Source organism: Mus caroli, unplaced genomic scaffold, assembly GCF_978045245.1.
Source record: "Mus caroli unplaced genomic scaffold, Mus_caroli_1 scaffold_11, whole genome shotgun sequence".
Taxonomy (NCBI): domain Eukaryota; kingdom Metazoa; phylum Chordata; class Mammalia; order Rodentia; family Muridae; genus Mus; species Mus caroli.
The window spans coordinates 3,761,929-3,788,440 of record NW_028227266.1 but is presented as its reverse complement, the minus strand read 5'-3'; the positions used below and the strand labels follow the sequence as shown (position 1 = coordinate 3,788,440).

General features: G+C 37.0%; 1 protein-coding gene across 3 annotated transcripts in view; it reads left to right on the top strand.

The window, feature by feature from the left end:
• Nucleotides 1–26,512, top strand: part of Dync2h1 (dynein cytoplasmic 2 heavy chain 1) — a 265,134-nt gene that overhangs the window by 152,992 nt on the left and 85,630 nt on the right. For all 3 annotated transcript variants that reach the window (XM_085844392.1, XM_085844391.1, XM_085844390.1), the window contains 10 exons: nucleotides 2,833–2,922; nucleotides 9,053–9,118; nucleotides 10,310–10,360; nucleotides 11,609–11,686; nucleotides 15,893–16,024; nucleotides 16,950–17,022; nucleotides 20,169–20,329; nucleotides 21,430–21,555; nucleotides 24,377–24,487; nucleotides 25,548–25,703. In XM_085844392.1, coding sequence (XP_085700518.1) covers nucleotides 2,833–2,922; nucleotides 9,053–9,118; nucleotides 10,310–10,360; nucleotides 11,609–11,686; nucleotides 15,893–16,024; nucleotides 16,950–17,022; nucleotides 20,169–20,329; nucleotides 21,430–21,555; nucleotides 24,377–24,487; nucleotides 25,548–25,703 — 1,044 coding nt within the window. The remainder of the gene's footprint in view (nucleotides 1–2,832; nucleotides 2,923–9,052; nucleotides 9,119–10,309; nucleotides 10,361–11,608; nucleotides 11,687–15,892; nucleotides 16,025–16,949; nucleotides 17,023–20,168; nucleotides 20,330–21,429; nucleotides 21,556–24,376; nucleotides 24,488–25,547; nucleotides 25,704–26,512) is intronic.

Below are 26,512 nucleotides of genomic sequence, written 5' to 3'. Positions count from 1 at the left end.
TTTTTGGTATGTCATGACTATGTATCCTTCAGAAATACATTTGGTTGGTGGGCTGACTCTTTCCATGAAGCTTTTTCAGTCTGCTTGAAGCCAACAACAACTGCATTTCTCATTGTACTGTTATAATGTGATGGATGCTCAACTGCTCTCTCAGAGCTTGGGTCACTTTAATATCTGTGCATCTTTCAACAACTCTCCATCCTGTTTCTCCTTTCTTCTACTCATAGTTTGAAGACGGTGTCAAGATTTTCTCATATGCTAAGATTCCTAAAGTGTTGTAGCTATTTTGAGTTTATTTTCTACTTTTTTACTTTGTTTAAATGATAATTTTGCCAAACCAATACCATAAAAATTGGACTCCTGGTTTTTGCATATGGTATAATGCTAATACTTTTTATAAATTGTTTTGGAAAACAATCTTTACTGGTGTTGACTGCTTAGTATTTTCATCAAGGAATGCTTTATAATCCTTTATCTGACTATAAATATTGGTTATATTTTTTTCTGATACCTTTCACTGACATATTATTTGATAGCATTTATATATTCAAATTTGAACATTTCATCCAATAAAGAAAAAGGAGAAAGGTTTCATCAGCAAATTTGGTCTACTTAGTCATGCTAAAGAGAAACATTTTTATAACTAAAGAGTATAGAAAGCCATAAGGAGCATTTAAAGTTCACACCACTGGACTCTGATGAGGATGTACAAAGTGGCCTAGAAAGATGGTAGACAGTGGGTATCCAGGAGACTGGGAGTGAACAGTGTTGTGATCTTTACATACATTTCCTTTCAATGTTGTGTTTTTTGTGAATTTTGTATACATCCATGAACTTATAGGTGAGTGATTTTGTATAGTATTTGCCTTATTCTGTGTGCATTTGCTGATGTGTATTGCCTGGGTAGTAATCTCCATGGTGATCTGTGTGCTCCTCAGTAAATCCATCACATCTGCCTGTGAGCCCTCATATATTTGCTTCAGCCTCTGGGACTCTGAAAATCTTCCTTTCCTTCATACCTCGCAACAGTATAAAATTCCCTTTGTTGAAAATGTTGTAATCGTGGGGCTGGTGAGATGGCTCAGTGGGTAAGAGCACCCGACTGCTCTTCCGAAGGTCCAGAGTTCAAGTCCCAGCAACCACATGGTGGCTCACAACCATCCGTAACGAGATCTGGCGTCCTCTTCTGGAGTGTCTGAAGACAGCTGCAGTGTACTTACATATAATAAATAAATAAATCTTTGAAAAAAAAAAAAAAGAAAATGTTGTAATCATGGTTCTTAGTTTTGACAGGTATTTTAAAATCGAAAATTCTATGTATAAACTAACAGGGTATTCAGAATAATGTGTTGGTGGAAATATAAAAAAAATATGTATCTTATCAATAACAATAGTTCAGTGTTAGACATTATTCCATTAAGTAGCATTGACCCATGTTTGTATACATATGTGTAGTTATGTGCACATTTAAATTTATTTTTAATATAATTTTACAAATGTAGAGTAAAAGACTCTAGCATACAGCCAGGTGTGGTGGTGCACGCCTTTAATCCCAGAACTTGGGAGGCAGAGGCAGGTGAATTTCTGAGTTCGAGGTCAGCCTGGTCTACAGAGTGAGTTCCAGAAGAGCCAGGGCTACACAGAGAAACCCTGTCTCAGAAAACCAAGACTCTCTAGCATACAAAGTGTTTTAGAATCAAGTGTATTGTGATGACTCTCGTTCTTCATTTCCCACGTGAGATTTCTTAGTCAGACACTTGTTGACATTCTGTTACAATTTCATATAGTGCCCTGGCCATCCATGACATGTATTTTTTTCTTTAAATGATCCACAGTGTAACATGTAGAACTTTGAGCTTGCTTCTTGTTTCTATCCAATCAGCACCCTTTTCTTTCTTTCTTTCTTTAATTTATAGTTGTTTATTTAGTGTGTTTATGTGTATAAATGTGTGTATGTATGTACATATATATGTATGTGTGTGTGCATGTGTGTGTTTACATGCACACACATGCCTGTGTATTTATAGGTAACACTCAGGAGTTCTCTCCTTCCACTGTAAAAGGCTCAGCAGCCAACTCTTTTACTATCTTTATGGTCCTAGTTTTTCTAAATCAGTGGAAATAACAATTGATAATATAATAACATTATGGTAGTTATATAGAACAGAATTTCCAAGTTAGTCTGAATACTGGAAGTGTGGAATTTTTGTTCCACCACTTTCAAACTGAATATTCATCCTTATCCCACCTGGATAAGGTCAAATTGAGGTGGGAAACAGTGGAACTCTAGCTGCATTGGTTATTACAATTCAGGTGCTTTAAATAGCCTTACCTCATATTGAAATAAGTTGTATTTTTAATGCTGGAGGCATTAGTAATGAACTAGTACTATTGGAAATTTTGATATTTTTTTTCTATTGGAAATTTATTGTAATTTTCATTTATTAAAAGTTTTGATTTAATACATTTAAGGAAATACATAATATAAAATTCTTTATTGGGGTACAAGATTAATGCACTTAGTTAATTCCTTGGGATTTGTGGATATTTGTTACAGAACCAGCTTTTAGTCTGAAGATTTTTTTTGTTGTTGTTTTTTTTGTTGTTGTTGTTTTTCAAGACAGGGTTTCTCTCTGTAGCTCTGGCTGACCTGGAACCGCAGGCTGGCATTGGAACTCAGAGATCCATCTGCCTCTGCCTCCTGGGTGCTGGGACTAAAGGCATGTACCCTCACCATGAGACCTGGAGAATAATTGTTAAAAGTATCCCAACTATAAAATATCTGTATATATTTCTAAAATTTTTAATGGACTTTCCAATTCTAATCTACAGGACTCTGAAAATACAGAAGAAAGAATCCAATGTCTTGTGAACTCACTGAAACACATGGTTTATGAATATATATGCAGGTGCCTGTTTAAGGTAAGAGGGGTTCATCAGATATAAACTACTCTTCAGTCCTCTGTCTTATAGAGCAAAGTTTCATAGCTGCTTACTTACTCAAAAGGTACTGAAATTGATAGTTTGTGATTTTTTTTCTAGAATAAAATTAATCACTGACTGTAACTTCTTACCATATACTAAAATGTAGTGGGGAGGAAAAATAAAAGGGAAAGGAAAGGATAGTTGTCACTAGGCTGGCTACCGTAGCTCTGAGAAGTCTGATAGTTACTAAGAAGGAGGTTAACCATGCAGAATATTGGGTTCATTATGCAGCCTGCGTTCCTCACCCTCAGGTCTAGTGTCATCTGGAGACTTGTCTTTGCCTGCTGATAGTGCCTGTTCAGTGTCTGTGAGGGTCTTCACCATCGCCTGCCTCTATCAGATGCTAATAACATGCCCTTCTCTTTCTCCTCCTTTGTGAAAATCCAGTGTTTCTAAACATCACCTACTGTCCCCTGGTGCCTTAGTGACTTTTACATTGCTATGAAGAAACACCACGACCAAGGCAACTTCAAAAAGAAAGTATTTTATTGGGGGTTTACAGTTCCAGAGGTTGCTAGTAAATAGCATGGCAACAGGCAGCAAGAAGGCATGCTACTAGAGCAGTAACTGGGAGTTCACATCTGGTCTACAAGCAGAGGGTAGACAGAGCTAACAGGCAATGGATGGTGTGGGCTTTTGGGGGACCCTCAAAGCCCAGCCCCAGTGACACACCTCCAGCAACAAGGGCACACCTTCCCGAACAGTTCTAGCAACTGGAGAGTCAAGGATTGCAATATATCAGCCTATGGGGGCATGCTCATTCAAACGTCTACAGCTGTGTTACAGTAACTGGTACCTAGGAGTGGATTACACAGGAAAGACTTACTGGCTTTTGAGTTACAAATTGCAATTTTCTGAAGATGTCTTCCTCTTAGAAAGGATCTAGAACAGTGTGCACTGAGAGACTTTTGAGACTGAGACAATTTTTGAATAACAGAACTTACTTCAGACTTTTAAAACCAATACCTTGGACTTAGCTCAAGACATAAAGAGCTCTCACAAAGTCAGGTACCTGAGTCTGAGGAGTTGTTACCACAGGACAGTCATGTATACTCAGGAAATTCAGAAAACTGCTCCGTGTTCGTTGAGCAGAATGAACCCTCAATATACCCATATAGCACTCTGTGCAAATGTCTCCTGAACTTAGAGTTGGGCATTTCTACAAAATTCCCCTTTCAGTGGGAACTGTATATTTTCCTTTCAGAGGTCTTAAAGCTAATTATGTTTCTAAAACTTCCCTTTTAGACCTCAGCTTTAAGTTGTTTAAGACTGGAAATTATGAGCAAATGACCTCAAAGCTACATTGCCCCAAGGTGTTAATCGTATGTATAAGAATGACCTTTATAATGGTTTGATAATCAGCTATAGAGCATGTGATCCCTGATATTTGTATAAGTATTATTTTCTCTTATACTAAAAAATGTATAGCAGGAAAACTTAGTGGCTCTAGCAGCATGCCTGCCGCCTGCCGTGCTTCCCACCATGACGGTCATTTACTTGTATCCTCTGGAACTGTAAGTGGAATCTATACGGAACTGTAACAGAACCCACTAAAGACTCATTTCCCTCCTGTTCTTCTCCAGCACTAAACTAAGGCGGTCTGTGCTCTATAGTCTGCTTTTGTCCTTATATCTTCATCTTTAAATGCCTAGAAATAGTTTTTAAAAAGCAATTTCCTTAGTGTATTTTGTTGTGTGTGCCCTATCTTTGCAGTTGGTCTCCAAGCTCTTTCCATGACTATGAAAAGTGCACCTCATTCATTTTCATGGCTGTGTGATCATGCTGTGTCATCTGGGCTTGAATGATTCCTTTCCAAAGTGCTGTAAGCACGAGGGTTGCGTTTAGAGAATTTCGGCTTTGGCAATATTTGCATATAAATAATGAAATATCATGGGGTTGAACCTACATTTTAGTACAAAATTTGTTATTGTTTTCATATTCAAAAGTTACCTATGGCCTGGAAGAAATTTTTATACGATTTTTTAGTGTGTCTTTGTTTTGATTCTGACTTAGCACATGAAGGCACATGTGAAATTTTCTACTGTGACATCTGTCAGCATTCAAAGGCTTGGATATTCAGATTATGTCCTACTTGATTGACATCTCTGTTATATGACAGTAGGATTAATACATGGTTGTGGCTGTCATGAGCGACTTTAGTGAGTAGTCTGTATAGTACCTGCATTCCTGTGCACAGATCTAAGTAAACATTTTGAATTAGTAGATTTCTGGGTATATGTATAATTGTTTGTGCAAAGGTTATAATTCCTAAATTTTCCTTAATATTATAAGATGTTCTTATAGAGAATATTGCTTTCTTTGTTTGAACTAGTTGAAGGCACCTTTTTATTTGTGCTTGGGTGGGACACATGCACCATACACTCGCATGCCGTGTGTGCTCACACAACAAAGGACATGATGTTTAGAAGGATATATGTTGAAGGGGTGGGAAATTGGTGGGCGGGAGTTAAAGGTGGATGGGATCAAGATATGTGTATGAAGTTTTTAAGGAAAACTTGCTTGAAACTTAAAGATTCACTTTATTCACTCTACGGATTATTAGTTTTTATTATTGCTTTAAATTTGTATCTGTGTATTTCAGTCTACCATTCCTATTTGTAATGATGTAGGCGCTTTGCTGTGCTAATGCCATATTATATATTTTATAATATAACTGGCAAATGGTCACTATTAGAAACAAGATAATTGATTGTTTCATTAGACTATATGAAAGCTTGCTTCTTTAAAGTCACTTTACCCTTTAAAAATATTTTCAGGTTGTGCTGAGCAGCTTTTGGTCATAGTAGGAGAGAAGTTGAGAAGCCACACTCAATATTTTAGTGTGTAACTGGAGTCTTTCATTTCCTACCTTGAGTAATACGTATCTATTGTAATTAGCAATTCTTTAAAGTATCACCATGATCTAAAATTTCTGACATATGTTTTTAATTAATAAAATGTCTGTCTTATAAAACTTGTTTCTGCCACTATAGTGTATGTTTCAGGTTTCCATAGTGTCTTGAGTAATGACAAATGTTAGAAAAATACATCACTCATAACCTATGAGACGGACTTCTCAGAATGTAGGCTGAAGCACTAGTGAGGGTAGAAGTGCTCTCATCGCCTTGTGAAAGTTCTCTGGTTCTGCAGCCATCAACAGTGTGTCACACATACAGCTCCACTGTCATTTTGGTGACAGCATTGTGGTCACAGTGGACTCCAGACATAAGATGGACTAGCATTCAGGTCATATCAAACTGAATGCAAGTTGACTTGGAACAGAAAATGGCTGATTGTTAATAAACTGTACCAGTTAGCGAAAGCTGCTTAGCTGTTTCTGCTTATGTTACCAGCTGTGCCATTTCACTTTCTTCCAGAGATCAGAGCACTTACTTCAGTACTTACGAAAACTATAATTACATATGTGGTCTCCTCAAACTTATACTACATAAAAGAAATGCATGTGCTTTTAGTATCTCCTTCCCTAGGCAATCTTTTGGGATAAAAGAAACTGTTTTTGTAAGTTTCTACTTTGATGAGAGAATGTGAGAAAGCAGGTTGGTTGAGGAATAGCCCAGGATGAGGAAGTGCTTCTGGGGGGAAGTGCTGGGAGGAGCACTTGGCAAGCATTGTGGGGAGCACGGCGAGGACCTTTGGGGGGCATGGAGGTTTTGGGGGAAGCTCTGGGAGGAGCTGGGGGAAGCAGTAGGGGAAGCATTGGGTAATACTGGGAGGAGCATAGGGGAGCCTAGGAGTAGCTTTTTCAGGAGTTCTGGGGGAGTACTGAGAAGAGCTCTGAGAAGAGGACCATGGGAGAGCTCTGAGGAACATTAGAAGGAGCTCTGGGAGAAGCACTAGGGGACTCTCTGGGAGGAGTAAGCACTTGGAAGCACTAAGAGGAGATGGAGAACAAGGGAGCACCAGGAAGAAGCACTGGGGGCACCTATGGGGAGAGCACTGAGAGGAACTCTGGAGGAAGCTGTCTAAGGAAATACAGCTCTGGGAGGAGCACTGAGGTGAGCTCTGGGAGGATGGGTCCCTAGGTTTCCTCTTCTTCATGGAGTGCTGCTGTCAAAGAAACCAAATGTATAAAGAACATAGATGAGAAAGAATTTTTCTTCCTTTCATATTTTCTGTGTAGTTTACCTTGCCTTTCTTTCTAGGAGTTTCCTCATTGAGTAAAATTCAGGTGGATACTGTTTTTAAATAAACTATTACTAATACCTCATGATTGTAAACTAATGGCTTGGTACTCTTCTATTAAGAACATAACTGTTCTCTGGATGAGGGTATAGGAACTTTGTATCTGTATCCACTGAAGTGGGTCTGAATAATTTAGGCCATTTTCTTCTATGTAGATGATTTTGGAGCTTTCCATGCTGCATCCCCCTAATCTCTTTTTCTCATAAATGTATCAGTATCATAAGTGTGCATAGTGATGTCTATTAAAAAATGCATGACATACCTCCAGACACAAAGCAGGGACTTGGGTTTTATGTTGTCTCAAGTCTTATGCCATGGAATGAGTTTTCTCCCTCAAGTGCCAGGAGCCCAGTGCTTCTCAGTGAACAGATTTTAAAGGACTGACCTCTGTAGAATAGACTTCCATTTGCTAACTTGCGGTTTTTACTGTTTCTTGAGAATTTAATGTACCTTTCCTTTTCAGTGTCACTCAGTTTACCATCAGTCTACCGTGATGTCAGAGTGTTATTACCTGTTAGGTGTGGTAGGTATGTGCCTTGTGTGTATTCATTGCCTACAATAGGATAGTTATATTATGCAGAGCAGGAGGCTGAGAGATTTATGATGTTTTCTTTACTCAGATGGAGAGTGTGTTGATGTTAGAATTCAAAGCATTCTACTTGATGCTTAAGATGATGTTCCAGTAGAATTACTACCATGAAACAAATACTCAGAACAAACATGAACTTGTTCCATAACATTCATAAAGACTCACACCATGTAAAACCTAATCCACCCAGCTCCTCTAATTATTTACTCGAGTGTTGTGTGTAATTGAATGGGATGTAGTGGACTGAAAACCATGAAGTACCCTACTCATCCTTCAACCAGTGAATCATATAGGGGATCCATTGGGGTTTTATATGTACAACCCAAACATACTGAGATAAATTGACATTTAACTGAAATGATGGATTATGATCTGATAAGTAAAATAGATGATAGATTTTAGAAATCTAAAATAATTGCTCAATTTTGGATGATGAAGTTTTGAAAAACCAAGACATTTCTTAGTTTGAATCATTTACCTGTAATCTTTCTTGAATTTGATTGGGAATAATGTGCTAAGTGCTGCACTCATGCTTTCTCTCCCTCCATACATGTGGGTTTGCTTCACTCTTGAATCGTGGTTCTTCCTTATATCATCCTTGTTAAATATTGTAGCAGAGGGATTCATTACTACAACTGGACAACCATGAGAATGTCAAAGAATGCTTTCCTCTGCCATTTCCATCTTTGAAGATGATGGAAGAAGATTGTGGTTGGCCTGATTTAGAGCATGTGTGAACATGCTCTAAATCAGGATGTGTGACATGTTATTCTATGGTTTTCCCTAAAGTCAGAGGGCACTGTAACCAGAGATCAAGAAGGAGGCTAAGCTCCTTACTTGTACTGACCACCCATTTCCAGCCAGGGTTAGAAGATACCTTGTTCAGTAATCATTACTCTTACCATACACATCACAGTGGGCAATCAGAGACTCACAGTGGCACAAGCCTCCTTCTTTTTTGTAGTGTGATGAGACTGCAGTGTTCTCAGTGCAAAGGAAAAAAGGAGTAGATAAATAAGTAATGCTGGAAGTTGTATGTGTATAGATAGATATCTGTCATAAGGGGTAACCGTGATAAAAATTACAAGGTTATGTATTTATGGCCTTGTTAATTTATGCTCTTAATCAAGAGTCAGTTTGAGCATATGTGGATTAGTACCTGAAGTTACTTGTTATTACTGGTGGAAAATAAGACAACAAAGAAACCATATCACCCAAACTGGAAGGACAAGTTAAGAAACAGCAAAGAGTAACTAACCCTGTTCCTCTTTTCAGGCTGACCAGTTGATGTTTGCTTTGCATTTTGTTCGAGGCATGCATCCTGAGCTTTTTCAAGAAAATGTGAGTAATATTGAAGGAAGGGAATCCTGGAACTATGAGAGATTTAATAACAGACAGGGTTTTTCTTAGGGTAGAGATGACTTTAAGCTATAAGTTGTATAAAATTCTTCTAATATTTTCTAAGTGATTAGTGTGACATGTTTTACAGTTCTTTTTCCTGATGTATGCCCAGGATTGTGGGTTACAGAAGGAAAGGAATCTAAGTAATTTATCGGGGAATTTTGGTTACAATGAACCAGGCCCATGTCCAGTCTGGATGGCAGAAGAGTCAGCTTCCTGACTAATGTTCTAAGCAGTACAACTGAGACAGGGGAAAGTGGTAATATGGGTACACAACTAGCATAGAAAGTCGGAGGGACTGGGGAGTTGCACAGTTATCACAAACTTTTTGGAGCCCTTTGGGTCATACTGTGTTATTTGTTGAGCATCTTTTCTTCTGGAGTGTCATATAACCACATCTAATACTTATAATATTCACTGAGCTGGAACTAAAGTAATCCATCTGTGTTGTGTTTACTCTGGGAAAAAGAATCACGTTTGTTTTTCTTGTTCATTATTGTTTGAATATTCTAGAAGAACATTTGAGTAATAAGGGTGCTAAGAGAATGCTAACTCTGCCTCCTCCATCTAACTGCTTGGGCAGATCTTAATTATGTTGTAGGTTTCCATTTCAGAGAGTTAAAGAACACAGACCAGTTACAGCTCTTCCTGTGTTCTTTCTTATTTCCTAATTCCACTTGCTGTATTTATCTATGTTCTCCCAAATTTATTAACATGGTTCTAATAATTTTTATTAATTTATCTATGTATTAATAGGTTTTCAGACCTAATATGCCCTATTGTGCCTTCCTGGAATATGTTTCTTAATTTGACCCAACACAAACAAGTTTTAACCTTGATGGACTTCACTCCATGTGTGTTAGTACATAGTAGATCTGTAAACATCTAGATGAAGTATGTACCATACATAGTATACATAAATTTCTGTCCCAATAGGATTACCTAGGTAGGTCTCATGCATAGTTTTAGTGGCACATGATGCCCTAACGCTGGCCTGTGTAAAGAAGGGTAGGTGCTCTCCCCAGGTTCTGGGGAAGCTGCACTGTAAGCTGTCGTATAGGAGATTTAAGATAATGCTTTTGGCTGGTTATGTTCTCATATTGTTTGTGTCCCTCATGTTTTATCTACTAGGAATGGGATACATTCACAGGTGTGGTTGTTGGAGACATGCTGCGCAAAGCTGTGAGTTAAAATCTGATTTCTCTCCTAGGGGAAAAAGTTCTGCCCTTTGGTATTATGAAATACAATTGTGCCATAGGAGTTTAAAATTACTGTTGAAATTATACTTTTATTAGACCATGTGCTATGCTGACTTGTGCTCCTTTATTATGAAATAAGCTTAATATATTTTTAGACCTTGAAAACTTACATTGTTGGAGAAAAGTATTAAATATTAAGAAATTAACATTGTTTTTTCACAGTTTTTTTAAATGTTATAGTCTTTAAGAAAATTAATTCTTCCTTATATAACTGAAACTTAAAAAATACTTTTTAAAACTTTAAAAATCTATTGAAACTACAGCTTTTTAAATTAATTTTGGTTTTGTCCAGTTAATATATAATATTTTTGAAACTTCTGTACTGAACGTACACCACCACCTTTGTCATTGTAGGGTCTCTGCACTCTCCACAGCCAACACCCAAGTAGCATCCACTGGAAGCAAAAAGGCAGCTCCATTAACATGACTCAGTAGCTGGTTTTGGCTCACACTCTGGGAGTCTGACTCTGAGTTTACTTTAGGCATATTTAAGCATAGCACAATTTGGCAAAAGCTTTTCCAGTAATAATTGACTCAATCCTGTGTATGTAATATAGCATGCATAAATCTCCTTGAGGAACAAAGTAACACTATAAAGATCAGACTTGACTACATTGAAACTGTAAAATGCATGTGACAACTTCTATAAAGATGGCTCCCATACATGGACTGAGAAAAACAAGCTTATAATAGAGGTTTGCAGGAGAATCTGGCAACACAGGTAGCACAAAGGCCACCAGGCTACAATGCAGCTTTCTGGGCACATAACAAGCTGTGCATTCCTACCCCTAAAGGAATAACCCTGTGAACTAACAATCCAGGTTTCCCTATTGCTTATCTGTGAGCACAATGTTCTCTATGCTTCCTACAGGAATGCAAGATGTAGTTAAACACAGTATAGCTTTATGATGGTTTCCAGTGACATTTTAAGTTTTCCTTGTTTTGTGAACAGTCACAATAAAAATGAATGCTTTATTTTATCGCAGTGGGCTTCTGTCTATGATTACATAGAATTCTACCATGGTGTGTATTATTAAATATAAAGAAGTAGTATGTAGAATGTCTTGTTTTCAAAATTGTGTTGATAAAAAAAGCTAGTCAATCACTTTTTTTAAATTTTGAATTTTACCAAATGAATTTTACCAATTAAGGAAAATTGCTTTTACTAAAGGACTCTCAACAAAGAATTCGTGATCAGCTTCCATCTTGGATAGATCAAGAAAGGAGCTGGGCAGTGGCAACATTGAAGGTATTTTCATTTTTTTAAAAAAAATTTTTTTTTAAATAGTTTGGGTATAACTGTTTGTATATTGTATGTCTATGCACATGTGTAGGTTGCCAATGAGACAGGCATCTTCTACTGAGTCCAGAGCCCACTAATTGACTAGACTGAGTTATCAGCAAGGACCAGGGATCATCCTGTTTCTGACACCCAGAGCTAGGAGTACAGACACATGCCACCATGCCTGGCTTTTTATGTAAGCTCTGGTGTTCTGAACTCAGGCCTGCAGAGCAGGTACTTTAGCCAGTGAACCATATCCGCTCCCATGAAAAATATTTTGGGGGCTGGAGAGATGGCTTAATGGCTAAGGGTACTGAGTCTTCTTCCAGAGGACCAGTGCTCTAATCCTAACACTGCTGCTCACAAATATCTATAACTCCAAGATCTGAAACCCTCACATAGACATATATAAGAGGCAAAACACCAATGTACATAAAATAAAGGTGTATAAATAAATAAAGAATTTCTTTTCTGTTTTGAGAGATATTTTATATTTGTGTGTTTTACTTCTGTTGACATTTTGTAAGTGCAACTTATATTAATGTTGGTATTTCTGCAGTAAAGACATAAAATCCCTCTATTTAAAATTCTAAAGAATTACTGTGGTAGCTCCCTCCTCCAGCTTATTTTTAATTGCTCAGCTAAAAGTATTGTTTGTAGAGATGAAAGAAAATGTACTCCCAAAGTTTGTTCCCCCTTCCCCTTTTTTTGGCCTATTTTCCTTACAACTATGTAGAATTACAGTAGCCATAGAGAAAACAGTAAAGATGACCAGCAATTATTGGTGGGTCCCTCTAAACCATTCAGCTGAAGTTAACCAAGGCGATCTCACTACCTAGTTGGACACTATTAGGAGGCCGCTGCTGTGGTCACATTGATATAACAGTGATGCCACTGAGGAAGTGCAGGCAAGATTCAGAATTCCTGCTCACATTCTGAGGTCTTTACTACTACAATATATGTGCTTTTTTTCTGTAAATTTTTTGTTGATAAAGTGAGTGAGTTTCTCTTCATATTTATTATTATGTTCCTTGATACTTACTATAGGCCAATGCCCAGAGTTCTTTTGTTGACCTATCTTGAATGAACCTGCTGATCCTTCCCCTATACCTATTTGTGAACCCCATTGTGAAGTCTTATTCTGCCAAGAACTCAGTGTTCTGATGTTTGCTCAGAATTCTCCCATCTTCTGCATCAAATGCTCCATGATATCCTTTGCCATCTCACCTTGACCTGGCTGAGAAAGTCCTATAGAATTCATTTAGCCAGAGTCTCCTGTTACCCATGAAGTATTCTCAGTAATTATTATTATTTTTTTTAACCTATAAAATGCTATTTAATCAGAAAACTTTCATTTTGAAGTGTACAAAATATCTGGGAATATTACTTGTGAGCAGCTGGCTAGTGCTTCTCCTCAGGTTTAAAATATTCAGGTTTAGGGTTTGTTTCACAGGAAGATGAGCATTTCAATAACACAAGCAGTTAAGAATTAAGAATAGCTAAGTATGGTGGTGCACACCTTTAATCCCAGCACTAGGAAGCAGCAGATCTGTGTGATTGAGGCTATCCTAGCCTACATAGTGAGTTCCAGACGAGAGACCCTATCTCAAAAAACAAAATCAAAAGCAAACTAGACACAATAAATAATTCATGATGAATTCAGCCCTCCTGTAAATTTCTGCCATTAGAAATATTTATAATTCTCTGAAATATTACTGATTATTTTCCAATGATTTTATTACTTTACTAAAATTTAAGATTTCTCCTCTTTTCTTTTTCCTGTGAAGTAAATTTCAACAAGGAAGTTCAACTTGGAAACAGTTGTGCCCTCAATACTTTTGTCATCCTTACAAAGAACTACACTCTTCAGGGCAACTTCCTTTGTAGTTGGTATTCCAGCCAATGTGCTCTGAGCAAAAGACACTGTGTTCCTTTCCTATTGTATTTCTTTTTTTTTTTTTAAATTTTTAATATTTTTTTATTACGTATTTTCCTCAATTACATTTCCAATGCTATCCCAAAAGTCCCCCATACCCCCCCCCCCGCCACTTCCCTACCCACCCATTCCCATTCTTTTGGCCCTGGCATTCCCCTGTATTGGGGCATATAAAGTTTGCAAGTCCAATGGGCCTCTCTTTCCAGTGATGGCCGACTAGGCCATCTTTCGATACATATGCAGCTAGAGACAAGAGCTCCGGGGTACTGGTTAGTTCATCATGTTGTTCCCCCTATAGGGTTGCATATCCCTTTAACTCCTTGGGTACTTTCTCTAGCTTCTCCATTGGGAGCCCTGTGATCCATCCAATAGCTGACTGTGAGCATCCACTTCTGTGTTTGCTAGGCCCCGGCATCGTCTCACAAGAGACAGCTATATCTGGGTCCTTTCAGCAAAATCTTGCTAGTGTATGCAATGGTGTCAGCGTTTGGAAGCTGATTATGGGATGGATCCCTGGATATGGCAGACTCTAGATGGTCCATTCTTTCATCACAGCTCCAAACTTTGTCTCTGTAACTCCTTCCATGGGTGTTTTGTTCCCAATTCTAAGAAGGGGCACAATGTCCACACTTTGGTCTTCATTCTTCTTGAGTTTCATGCGTTTAGCAAATTGTATCTTGTATCTTGGAGGACAGTGGTCCCGCCCTGCACAGGAGCCCTCTGCCTCAGGAGAAGGGAGCGCCAACTCAGTAATTATTTATTCACTGACTTCATTTCTGCTTCTTGGGTGTCTTTTGACTATGCATTTGTATTTTCTAAGTCATATTACGAGTTGAACATGTTATATATTGATATCTTCCCATTGCCAATAGCCTTGAATTGTATCTGCTTTTATATCTTTAACTATAATGCAGCTGTGGTTTTCTTTAGCATCAAAGGACTGACAAATATGTATCTCACATACTAAGAAACTCTTCCATGAACAAGTTCACATTGTCAAGGACATACCAGAAATTTGCTATTTGATATAGTTGGCACCTCATAAGATCCACAATCCTGGTTATATGAGTTGATTACATAGCCAGAGGACACCATAACAGTGCTACATAGGCCACTACAGAGTGGTGACTGATAACAGGACAGGTCGGTACTGCATCATGTGGTGCTGTTGGTAGTGATGGGACTTAGATACTAGCTGTTACTGAAGTTAGTAAACACTATCAGATAATATCCCAGGTCTTACATTTATTAAAACTGGTTAAGTTAAAGGTGAATTGTTACATTTTGTTTCTTCTTTTAGTTAGATTGCATAATGAAATATGACCAGTGCAAAGGATTATTTAGATATGAGTATAAATGGTAAATACAGTATCCTAACATTCTTGATACATGATTCTATGCATGAAGTTTCTACAGTTACAGAAACAGGTCTCCTATTGTTTTAAAAGAAAGCATTCTTCTATACTGAATTACACTTCATGTTACTGTTCATGTTCATGTTCATGTCATAGTGATAACACTGGTCATATTGTTCATTATGGGAAAAGTTGGGGAATAGGTAACATTGAGATAGAGGGAGTGGATATATTTGGATAAGTTTCTAAGAGGTGATATTGTTTAAGGCAAAAACTAAGCAGGTTTTCTAGTTGTTAAGTCCCTAAGAGCTAATTGCAGGTAAAGAAGTAAAGAACTCTGGTTCAACTTACTTTGAATGTTTCTTGGTGAAGGTGATCAAAGGTGAGAGGGAGGGGACTGGATGAGAGACTAAGGGCAGGAATGCTTGCTAAGCTACTGTAGAAGTGTCTTGATAAAACTTCTAGAGAAAGTCTTGGGGCCTAAGGTTAAAACTGAAACCAACTGTGAGACCCTCGGTAGCACTGTACCAAAGTTTGGTTAGAAAGAGCGTCCTTGTTGCTAGTGATAATTTTGGAATTTAACATGTGCTCAGTTGTGCTGTCCCTAGGACTTGCCCCTGGTTTGGATGATGGTGGACATAGCAAGGTACAATGTCTTTATTTATGGAAACTATTTCTTTTGACTATTGATTGATAAAATACTACCTCAGGAGTGCTTTACTGGCTCTAATCTGGATGAGTTCGCCTTACTGACCTATGTAAGATGAGACACACCATCACAAAATAGGATAAAAGTAATAAGCGGCTGTAGTATCAGTGTTCTTTTCTCTTGGAGTTCTTGTCACCTGACTGCAGCTCCTAATGTGGAAATTTCTGTTTTAGATCTCCCTCCCTAGTCTCTACCAGACTCTCTGTTTTGAAGATGGGGCATTTTGGCGTACTTACTATCATCACTCAATGTGTGAACAGGAGTTTCCATCAATTCTTGCAAAGAAGGTTTCCTTATTTCAGCAGGTAAAAATTAATGTTACCCAAGTACAGAACAAAATCACACTGTGAATTTCTCTTGTCCTTGAAATTCTGTTTAAGGGGAGGGCTTTCTGCCTTGGCCACCTTATCCAGATAGAGCCCTGGCAACATTTCTGTGTGGGCAGCACTCTATAGCTCTTATCCTCTGCCTCTGGTCCAAGTAGGATCCTTCAATAGGAAAAGAGGTCTTTTTACAAGGAACTAAATTATAAATTGTATAGATTCTTAATTCACTTATTTTATCTAAGTTGTATCTAAGAAGAGAATTTAATGTGAAGGAAAGGGAACTTTAAAAATTCCATTTCAAAAGAGGTGGTGAGATCTCTTGGTGGGTTTCTTTAACTTGAGCTGGGCAAATGGCTTTGTCAACTGGTGCCCTGGAAAATAGCTCTCTTCTCCATTACCGGAACAAATTCATTCTGTCTGTGTGTGTGTGTGTGTGTGTGTGTGTGTGTGTGTGTGTGTGTGTGTGTGTTTTGCTTGCGCAGTGAGTGTGATCTCAGCAGATGTGTTTAAACCAAACAACAAACCATCTGAAAATGAACATTTACACATCAAAGCAATATTATAGATACACAGAGCTCAGCAGAAAATAGAATGCAGAAGTGAAGCAGGCAACAACCAGATGCTAAATGTTTACCCTGCCATCTTCACAGACCCTTGGGCACTTCATGGGATCTTGAAGACATATCTCACTTGCCCTGTGTTTACTTTACATAACAGCTTTAAGGAATTTTTGACACAAAGGGAAGTCTTGGTTCATACGTGTTGCGACAGTTTCAAGCATGGTAAATACTATGCAACAGTGGTTCCTCATGTCTTTCTGTAAGCATCAATAGTAATCATTGACTATTGTTTAATTAATGCTGCTGAGAAACAACTATTTATAAAATTCTCCATTTTGTTTTAGGTTCTTGTAGTTCAGGCTCTGCGGCCAGACAGACTGCAGAGTGCCATGGCTCTGTTTGCCTGCAAGGCTCTGGGTAAATACAGCCCTTTTCAAAGTCTAACCTTTGACCTGATGACTTCGTTTGAACTTACATTTCATTTTATGCTAACCTTAGTAAAAATGCTTTAGGGTTTTTCAGTATTTGTTTTTATTATTCATGAGACTTATAATCTTCACTTAGCTATAATATATTTCTTCCTGTTGAACATAATTACACTCCGTGTTTAACAAAATTTAATACATAGTTGGCATACTGTGGTAAAAATACTGAGCTTTTAAACATTCTTTTCTTGTGGCAGTATATTTTTTTTCATTTTTATTTGTTATAAGGGTTACAAAGAATGCATTCAAATATGAATGGCAAATTTGTACTTTATAGATACTACCTTAGGCTCAAATGGAAACATTTTACAACTACAGTAAAATATTTACAGATATTTTAGTTTTCAGCAATGTAGCCTTCAAAATTAGTAATTTTTAAAAGCATATCTAAAACAAAATATTGTCAATTTACTTACATTTCAGATTGTCATTTTTTTTCAGCTTTTTGAAGAGCATGGTCCAAAGAAATTTTAAAAATCACTACAGAAATTGCCTTTCTATAGGATTGCCTTTCTATAGGAAAATTTAGTAAAAACTATTAAGTATGAAAACAGCTGGGTGTCTTTGTACACACCTAAATCCTTGCCCTAGGAGCTGGGTTTCTAGGCTCTGTTACTAAGCACTAGTCTGTTGTTTTCTATGAATGCCTAATAGAAAGCATAAATTAGTTCAGTTGAGACATCTTATTTTTCTATCCAAGCATCTAATCGACTGCCCAGATTAGAAATTCCCAAATTTACTTCTCTCACCATATCTCCCTTAGAGTTCACTTGCAGATGTTTTAAATTCTAACTCCAAAAGTTATCCTGAGTTCATTTACTTTATGACTACAGCTTAAGTAAATTGTCACCCCAATCTTGTCACCTTAGCTGTTCCATAGTATTTCAGAGTCCACTTGTCTCATCCCTACCACCTGTCCCTTTTCTGTGGTATGAGTGAGGTGGCAGTTTTTTCTATCCTCTTTACAGCTTCAATTGTCCCCAAAGCAACTAGAGTATCCTGACATATTAAACCATAGGACGTTTCTTGAAAACGTCTGCTGATATCTCACTTCCCAAGCATCCTTAATACATCACGTGGTCCTTTCTGCCCTCACTTCAGATGTCATTGACCTCTCACTCACGTGTCTAACAGTTGACGTGCATCCTTGTGCACAGGTGTGGCTCTGTCCATCCTTGTGCACAGCTGTGGCTCTGTCCATCCTGGTACACAGGTGTAGTTCTGTCCATCCTTGTGCACAGGTGTGGCCCTGGTATCCTCAGGCCTTTGCAGACACTGTTCTAGCCAGTCATCACCCTAACCCCCTTATTGCTTTATTTGATTGTTCCATGAAGATTTCGCTCATCATTTTGGAAATAGCATGTCACCGTCTTGTCCTTCTTTATCATACTGTTCCTTCTGGAACTGTGTTAATATCTGGCATTTTGTTATTTGCTTATTACTCATTCTTCCAGCTATAACATATGCCTCAGAAAGTACAAGCTTTGTTTAACTAATTTTAAAATGTTATTAACTTCACAATTTTGAAGGCTAATAATAAAATTTGTGCTTATGGTAATGAACTAAAAAATATATTTGTTTAGAATGGGGATGCAGCTGAGTTGAGACATAGCTTTCCAAGCACACATAAAGTCCCAGGTCCCATCACCAGTACAGGGGTTGTGCGAATGTCTGTAACCCCAGCACTAGGAAGATGGAGACAGGAGGATCAAAAATTAAGGTCATTCTCCACATAGCAAGTTGAAGGCCAGCATGGGCTACAATGGACTGTCTGAAGAAAAGGAGAAAGGACAAATACATTTATTTTAACATAATTTCATTTATTTATTCATAAACTCAACTTTTCTAGGAAAACTGTATTAAATATTCTCTTATTTAATAAAATAATCTTAAAAATATGAACAATCTGACTCACTTATCAACTAAAATCTCTGAACTTAATTTAAGAAATAATTCAGTTTATGGGACAGAAGCATGCACAAAGATACCCTCTATAGCTCTTCATATTGTATAAAATCTGGGGGAAAATATGTCTTTAAAATAGTTATCTGGATGAGAATTTCTAATAGCTTAAAAGGGAATTTAAGTTATAAAAATGTTGTAATAAAAGACATATTACTGGGAAGAAAAAAAAAGACCTTGTTCTTGGATAGGATAGGCAAGAAAATTCCACACTGTAAAGTGTGCACATCTGTGTACATCAAAATTAGAAAGTTATGGTAATGAACTAAGAAATGTATTTGTAGACAGTTAATGGCAGAATGACGAATGACAGGTGTTTTATTGTTGTTGTTATTATTGTTATCACCATCATCATCATTATTCCTTTTCTTCCCCATCTCCTCCCCTTTCTCAAGCCCCATCTTTGTTCCCTCCACTCTCAAGTTTATAGCCTTTTTTCCTTTAATTGTTATGTGTATATTTTCAGTGACATACATAAATACATATATGTGTGCATACATACGTACATACATACACACACACACAAACCCACTAAGTCAATTTTTGTTGTTTGTGTACATTTGGTTTCGACACACAAACCCGCTAAGTCAATTTTTGTTTTGTACATTTGGTTTCAAGGCTGACTACTCTGCAATGGACAACCAGTAGTAGACTCGTTCCTAGGAAAAGCTGATTCTCTTCTTCTAGCATTCATTAGTTGCCTGCTGTGTTTAGGAGTGGGACCCCATGCAATTTCCTCCTTTCCACATTAACATATCTATTAATAGTACCACTTTCTGATATTGTTTATACAGCTGTTTCTAGAAGAGACTCTTTCTTTGCAAAATTCCTGTATTCTGTGTCTTATGATCTATCTGCTAAACCATTGGTATAGGAGCTGTTGTGCAGATGTATCCATTGGGGCTTGGCTGCCCAATGATCCATTGCTGTCTGCATTGTGTCCAGTTGTGGTGTTCTTAGATGCTCTCCTTTTGCTGTACAGAATGGCTTCTTTGATGATGGCTGGTAGCTACACTTATCTCGGAATGGTAGTTCATGCACCTTATGTAATTATTTTTAATAAATTTTATAATGAATGTTATTTTTCTTCTTTAATTTCTGTTATACATGTCTTAGGATTGAAGGAGTTATCCCCTCTTCCTCTGAACCTCAAACGCTTATACAAGGAGACCCTCGAGATTGAACCCATTTTGATCATAATCTCTCCAGGGGCTGACCCTTCTCAGGAACTTCAGGAACTTGCTAGTGCTGAAAGAAGCAGTGAGTGTTATCACCAGGTGGGTAGGAATTGCTCACTAGTTTTGTTCTGTCTTTCATGTTCTCCCCACACTAGATCCTAGATCCAATCAGAGAAATGGACATTAAAAATTATGTATAACAAGCCAAAAGGTGCCCATATCCAGAACTCAAGCCTAGCAAAAAGAATCTTGCAGATGTAATGAAGACCTTGAGTTGTGAAAGCTATTGAGTTATCTATCCAGATAAGCCCAGTGAAATCAGAAGAGTGTTTTAAAGGGAAGCAGGGGACTGGGTGTGAAGGTTCAGGAGGCAGAATGCAGGGCAACATAAACAGGTCATCACTCTGATGTTAGATCAGCACAGCTGCTCACTTTTGCAAGAGTTCTGAGGTAACTTGAGATAAGACTCTAAATACTGTGCTTACTTGTAATTACACAATAGGAAATAGATACATTTAATTAAATTTTGAGAATGACTTTAAAATTTTCAATTAGGTGCTTTTATAACCAATGCAGTAATGTTTTCCTGAAAGTCCTTTGACTTGAAAGCAAAGAAATTCATAAATGTTTTGAGCAAAATCCACCCAATAGCATACTGTCTTTCTTAAGGAATGAGTTTTGTTTATTCTCTTCATCTTTCATGTCAACTTGCATGCAGGTTTGAAAATTATTTTATAGTTTATAATTTATAGTCAGGTTTTGGGAAGTTAACAAATCTTTTTCATTATGAACACAATAATTTAAAAATTCAAATACTTCACACCCATTAAAGTTTAAAAAGTAAAAATTCTACCAAAGCATCTCCGGGTGGCTGTAGGGTTTCCCTGACAAGCCCTTGGCTTTCCATGCAGTCACTTGTGAAACAGTATGTATCTATATGTGATAGAGAGTCAGGAGCCCTTTCCACAGGCTCTACCTGTGATCAGTGACATAGACAGGAAGATAAAGCTACACATCTGAACTATAAATTGATGTTTTTGCAAAATATGATTAATTCTTGGTATTTGTTTTTGACTTTTCTTAAAAACTTTATTTTAAAGCCAGTCATGGAGGTTTAGAAATTATTATCCTTAAGCTCAGACAATGGTATATTAGAATGTTTTGGCAGATATTTTTCAATCGGGTTTTTGTTTGTGTAGGTTGCCATGGGTCAAGGTCAAGCTGATTTAGCAATTCAGATGCTAAAAGAATGTGCCCGAAATGGAGATTGGCTCTGTTTGAAGAACTTACATCTTGTGGTGTCTTGGCTTCCAGTTCTGGAGAAGGTAGTGTCTTGGGGTCTCTGTTTCTATAAAGAGACTCCATGACCACTGCAAGGAAACATTTAATTGGGGCTATCTTACTGTTCAGAGTTTAGTCCATTGTCATCATGGCAGGAAGTAGGTGGCATGCAGGCAAACCTGGTACTGGAGAAGGAACTGTGAGTTCTATAACTGGATCAGCAGGCATCAGGAAGAAAGAGTGAAACACTGGGCCTGGCTTAAGCATCTGAGATCTCAAAACCTAACCCTAGTAACACACTGCCTCTAACATATACACACCTTCTCCAAAAGGTCACATCTCCTAATAGTGCCACTCCCTGTATACCTATGGGGGCCATTTTATTCAAACCATCACAGGTAGATTGAGATGGGTATGGCACAAGTATATAAAATATAATTTCCAAGCTGCATCAGTGTTCAATTGACAGTGTTCAATTGACAGTTTTCAATAGAAAGTTAGTATATGATACGAAATATTTAAGGGCAATTCACTTTTGAAAATTACATGTGTGCCAAACAAAATTGACTTTTTTTTAAGCAAGAAGTCTACAGAATTCTGTACTTTTAAGCAGTAGATAAGGGAAGTTAATAAATTGTTGATTAAGATTGGTAGAAGAGCTTAGTAAATTTCTACAGAGGAAAAACAGGGCATGCTGTGATTGATTGCAGAAAATCAGTTTACACCATTAATTTATGTTCATGTTTTGTTACCTGTCAGGAAATTACAGAGATTTTAGATTTTTAAGGAAGCTAAAATGCAAGCTAAAGGAAATATAAACTTAAGGAAGTTGAAATGTTAACTTACATGTTCGCAGGAGGAATCAATCTTCAGACAGAACAAATTGGTTGATATGGCTTAAATGAAAACTCACAGTTAAAAGTCTATTACTCAATTAAGAAAGATGGTCAGATCTTTGGAGAGATAACTGCAAAGAGATATATTCCTGTGGGCCAAGTAGAATGAAGCTAACTGTAGACAGAAAAAATGTACCATGCATATTTGTAGCAGCACAAATAGAGACTAATATCAGAGGTGTGCACACCAGGAGAGGGGTGCAGGGATGTCTCTGACAGAACAGGGACAACCACATAGGGCAATGTTGGGGAATAGATTTAGATGACTTAGGGTTAAGATTTAAGGAGCCAAAAAAAAAAAAAAAAGTCCTTACCAGCAAGATTTCTAATTACTGTTGAATTAAATTGGCAGAGTAGCATACTGAATGGAACCACACAGAACAGAAGATGAGCCCTGCTCTTGTGTCACTGAGTGAGAGGTTTAGATGTACACAGTCCTAATAAATTGGCAATACCAGCACTGGTGCAGCATAGATAACTGGTACAACTATGATTTAGCCAATGACTAAGCTAATGAACTTCTGGTTCTGTTACTTATAATCAATAGAAGAAGACATAGATTAGAAACCAAAAGCTGTCTAAATAATATAATAATGTCTATAAAAACCACTAGTATATAAAAAAACATGATTCATATCTAATATCTCACGAGTATTTTTAGGGTATAAAGACCTCTAAAGTCTTGCTTTCTGTTCTAAAAAGTTGATTGAGAGACACTAAGTCAGCATAACTATAGTTTATGCCTTGGAAACAAATCTTAGCTTGAACTCCTTGAAACATACCAAGTAGATATTCCAAAAGTTGAAAACAATTTTTGATTTCATTTCTTTCCTCTTAAGATATTTGTCTCTAAATTTATAAGAATACTGTAAATCTAGCCAAACCACAAATTAGCATTCCTCTTTAATTTTGTAATGTAAAATTCTGAAAAACTTTACATTTTAAAAGTGTGAGATGTGAATTCATCATACCAATTTTAATTTTTAGCAAGCACAATGTTCCTATGGCAATGTTTTGTCCTCTTGACTTTACATTTTACATGGCCCTGATCATGAATATTAGAGTTGGGCAAAGATGGAATTACATTTTGATTTTTCATTTTCACTGTCTTTTAGAACAATCAGGGCTTTGTTGTTTGTTTCATTTTTGACAGGGACTCACTCAGTAGCTCAGGCTGCCCTGTAAGTTGTTCACTCAAGTAGTAGATCCTTATTACATATGTGAGGGGAAACAAGATTTGTGTGGAGGCTGGTTACATGCAGGATTTCTACCTGGAGACAGACCACACTAATACATAACTTCTGGTTGATGAATATGTACATTCATTGGCCTTGGTAAAATCATGGAACCGAAGTAGAAAGAATGAAGAGTAGAGAGGGTGCTCTACTTAAACATGGTTCTTAGATTATATGGTAACAAACAAGAAGTTTCCAACTTACCAAAAGGTACATACCAGGAAGGAAGAGTGCACCAATAAATGACTTAAGCATGCAATATGAAGGACCACGACAGGTGAGCTTATATGATGCTCTTTAAGATGGACTTTGTCAGGCATTGATAATGTTGCCTAACTGTGACAGTGGAATAGAAACAATGAGCCCATGAGTCTAGCTGGCAGCTTAGGCTTACTAGTTTCTGTAGCTGAGGCTGAATTTGTATTTATTGTACTCCTGGCCCTGCTTGACATGGTTGCCACAATTCCTGTGGTGTAGATACTTGCTTAGAGGTGCTCTGAAGTCTAGATCCTAAGGGCACACAACAAGTTCGGGTGTCAGCTCAGGGTAACTGCTTTCAGATGCATGTTCTTGTTTGTTACATTATCTGTCTATTCTATAATAGACAAGATAAAACATTAAAGGAAATATGATTCAAGTATTTAAGAAACATTGAAATAAGACACAGGGTCATAAAGTGTGTGTGTGTGTGTGTGTGTGTGTGTTGAAATACCTTTTTATTTGTTTGCAAAAAGGAATTGAATACTCTTCAGCCTAAAGACAGCTTTCGTCTGTGGCTCACTGCAGAAGTTCATCCCAACTTTACCCCCATATTACTCCAGTCAAGTCTGAAGATAACATATGAGGTAAGGTGTTTCAAAGTCCCATTCTTAGGTATAGAAGAACAATATTATATGTGTTGCCTTTAACTATTATTCAAAACTATAAAATGTACTTTTAAAACTTATAAGAGATACAAATTATAATAGCATGAGATATAGAAAAAGATTTTAATGTTATTTTCAAAAATAGAAAAGAAGCCAAATTCCACAATAGAAAATTTACCATCTTAACTATTTTCTGGATCATGTGTTGATTCTGTTTGTAATGTTCTGAAGAACCGTTATGTTTTTTCCCACAACACTTTCATAGAGATTATATTCTCATGCACAATGCTCCAGTTCTATGCATCTTTGCCAGCATCTAATTTTAATAACCCCATGATGGTCATCCTGATTGATGTTAACTAATAAATCCTTGAGAGTTTGATCTGGATTTCCATGATGATGAGTGGTACTTATCATTGTCTTATGCTTGTTGAATGTTTGTGGCTATTCTTTGGAGAAATGTCTAAGGCATTTCCTTTTCTCCTTTTTAACTGGCTAATTTTGTTGTAGAGCTCTATAACCACATTTACCTATTCATATTCCCCAAACTTCAGTCACAGGCAGATCCATCATATACTCCATATGTAAAATTATGTTTATTTTTAAAAGATAATCTGTAACTTATTAGTAATTATACTAGGTTGAATTGAAGGTTTAAATAACATTAAAGGAAAATTTTCATTCATTTTGTACCTCTCTTGTGTTAGCATACAGATTTACACTGTTATTACAAAATAGCAACTTTAGTTTAATAAACAAGAAAATTGTAATGATTTTGTGAAATGCACTTGGTTATTTTTAGTACATTTGGTGAAATAGTTATTTTATTTTGAAAATACTATGGATTTGCAAAAAATATGAATTATTTGGTGCAAGTTGTAAGGCTATGTTTATATTTGTACACTTTGAAGTATCAGAAAACTACATTGAGCTTTTGGAGAAAAAGTTTCTTCACTAAGAAGAAAATATGTTGATGCAGTTTGACTGTATTTGTAATATATTAAGCAATAAGCAATCTGTTCATATTCTCTTCTTGTAGTCACCTCCAGGTTTGAAGAAGAATTTGATGCGCACTTATGAGTCTTGGACTCCTGAGCAAATTAGCAAAAGAGATAACATACACCGAGCTCATGCTCTTTTTAGCTTAGCATGGTTTCATGCTGCCTGTCAGGAAAGAAGAAATTATATTCCACAGGTAACTATGAGCATGTTATAGTATAGCATGCGCACCTCATTTATTATTAGTATATGTTTATTTTTTGGTACTTAAAGGTATGGTCATGACATAATTTGGTTTGTAACTCTTTAGTTTGTTTCTAATTCAGTATTTTTCTGCTAGTATTCCATACTGTATAATGTATGGTTATATGCTTCATATGCCATTGAATTAATAAATGAATACTACATGTGACCCAATCAGTGAACATCAGAGACCACTCCAGTGCTGTATCTTAATAGATACTTCAAACTTCAAACATGGAATCTCCATGGCTATTTCTTTCAGGATAGCCTTAGTAAAAGGCCTTGACACCACTCAGCTCTCTCAAGTTAGTCTTCCAGGAAGTGTTCTTGGTGGACCCTCTGCTCACTTTTCTCCTTATCCATTATCGAGCTCTGTTTTACTTCAAATCACAGTTGCAACTTGTATAGACTGGAATTGGTAGGGACCTTAATTAAGGTATTATGGCTTTTGTTTCTTGATTACATGATAATCCTTTCTCAGCTTGCTATTCTTTCAGGGCTGTATTCTGCAGACTTCAAACTATCCTATAGTATTCTTCTTGGTTATTTCCACTTACATTACAATTTAGTTCCAACAGGTTAATATCTTGCAGAATTTTTCAAATATATTTACTTTTGTATCCATTATCTCCTGTTCCCATGGACTGACTGTCCTTATCTCCTATATTAGATCAGATCTTTCTCATATATGTAACAAGTATATTTCTCACTGACAAACTTATATAGATGAGTTTTACATGTTATCTGTACATTTTCTTGGAA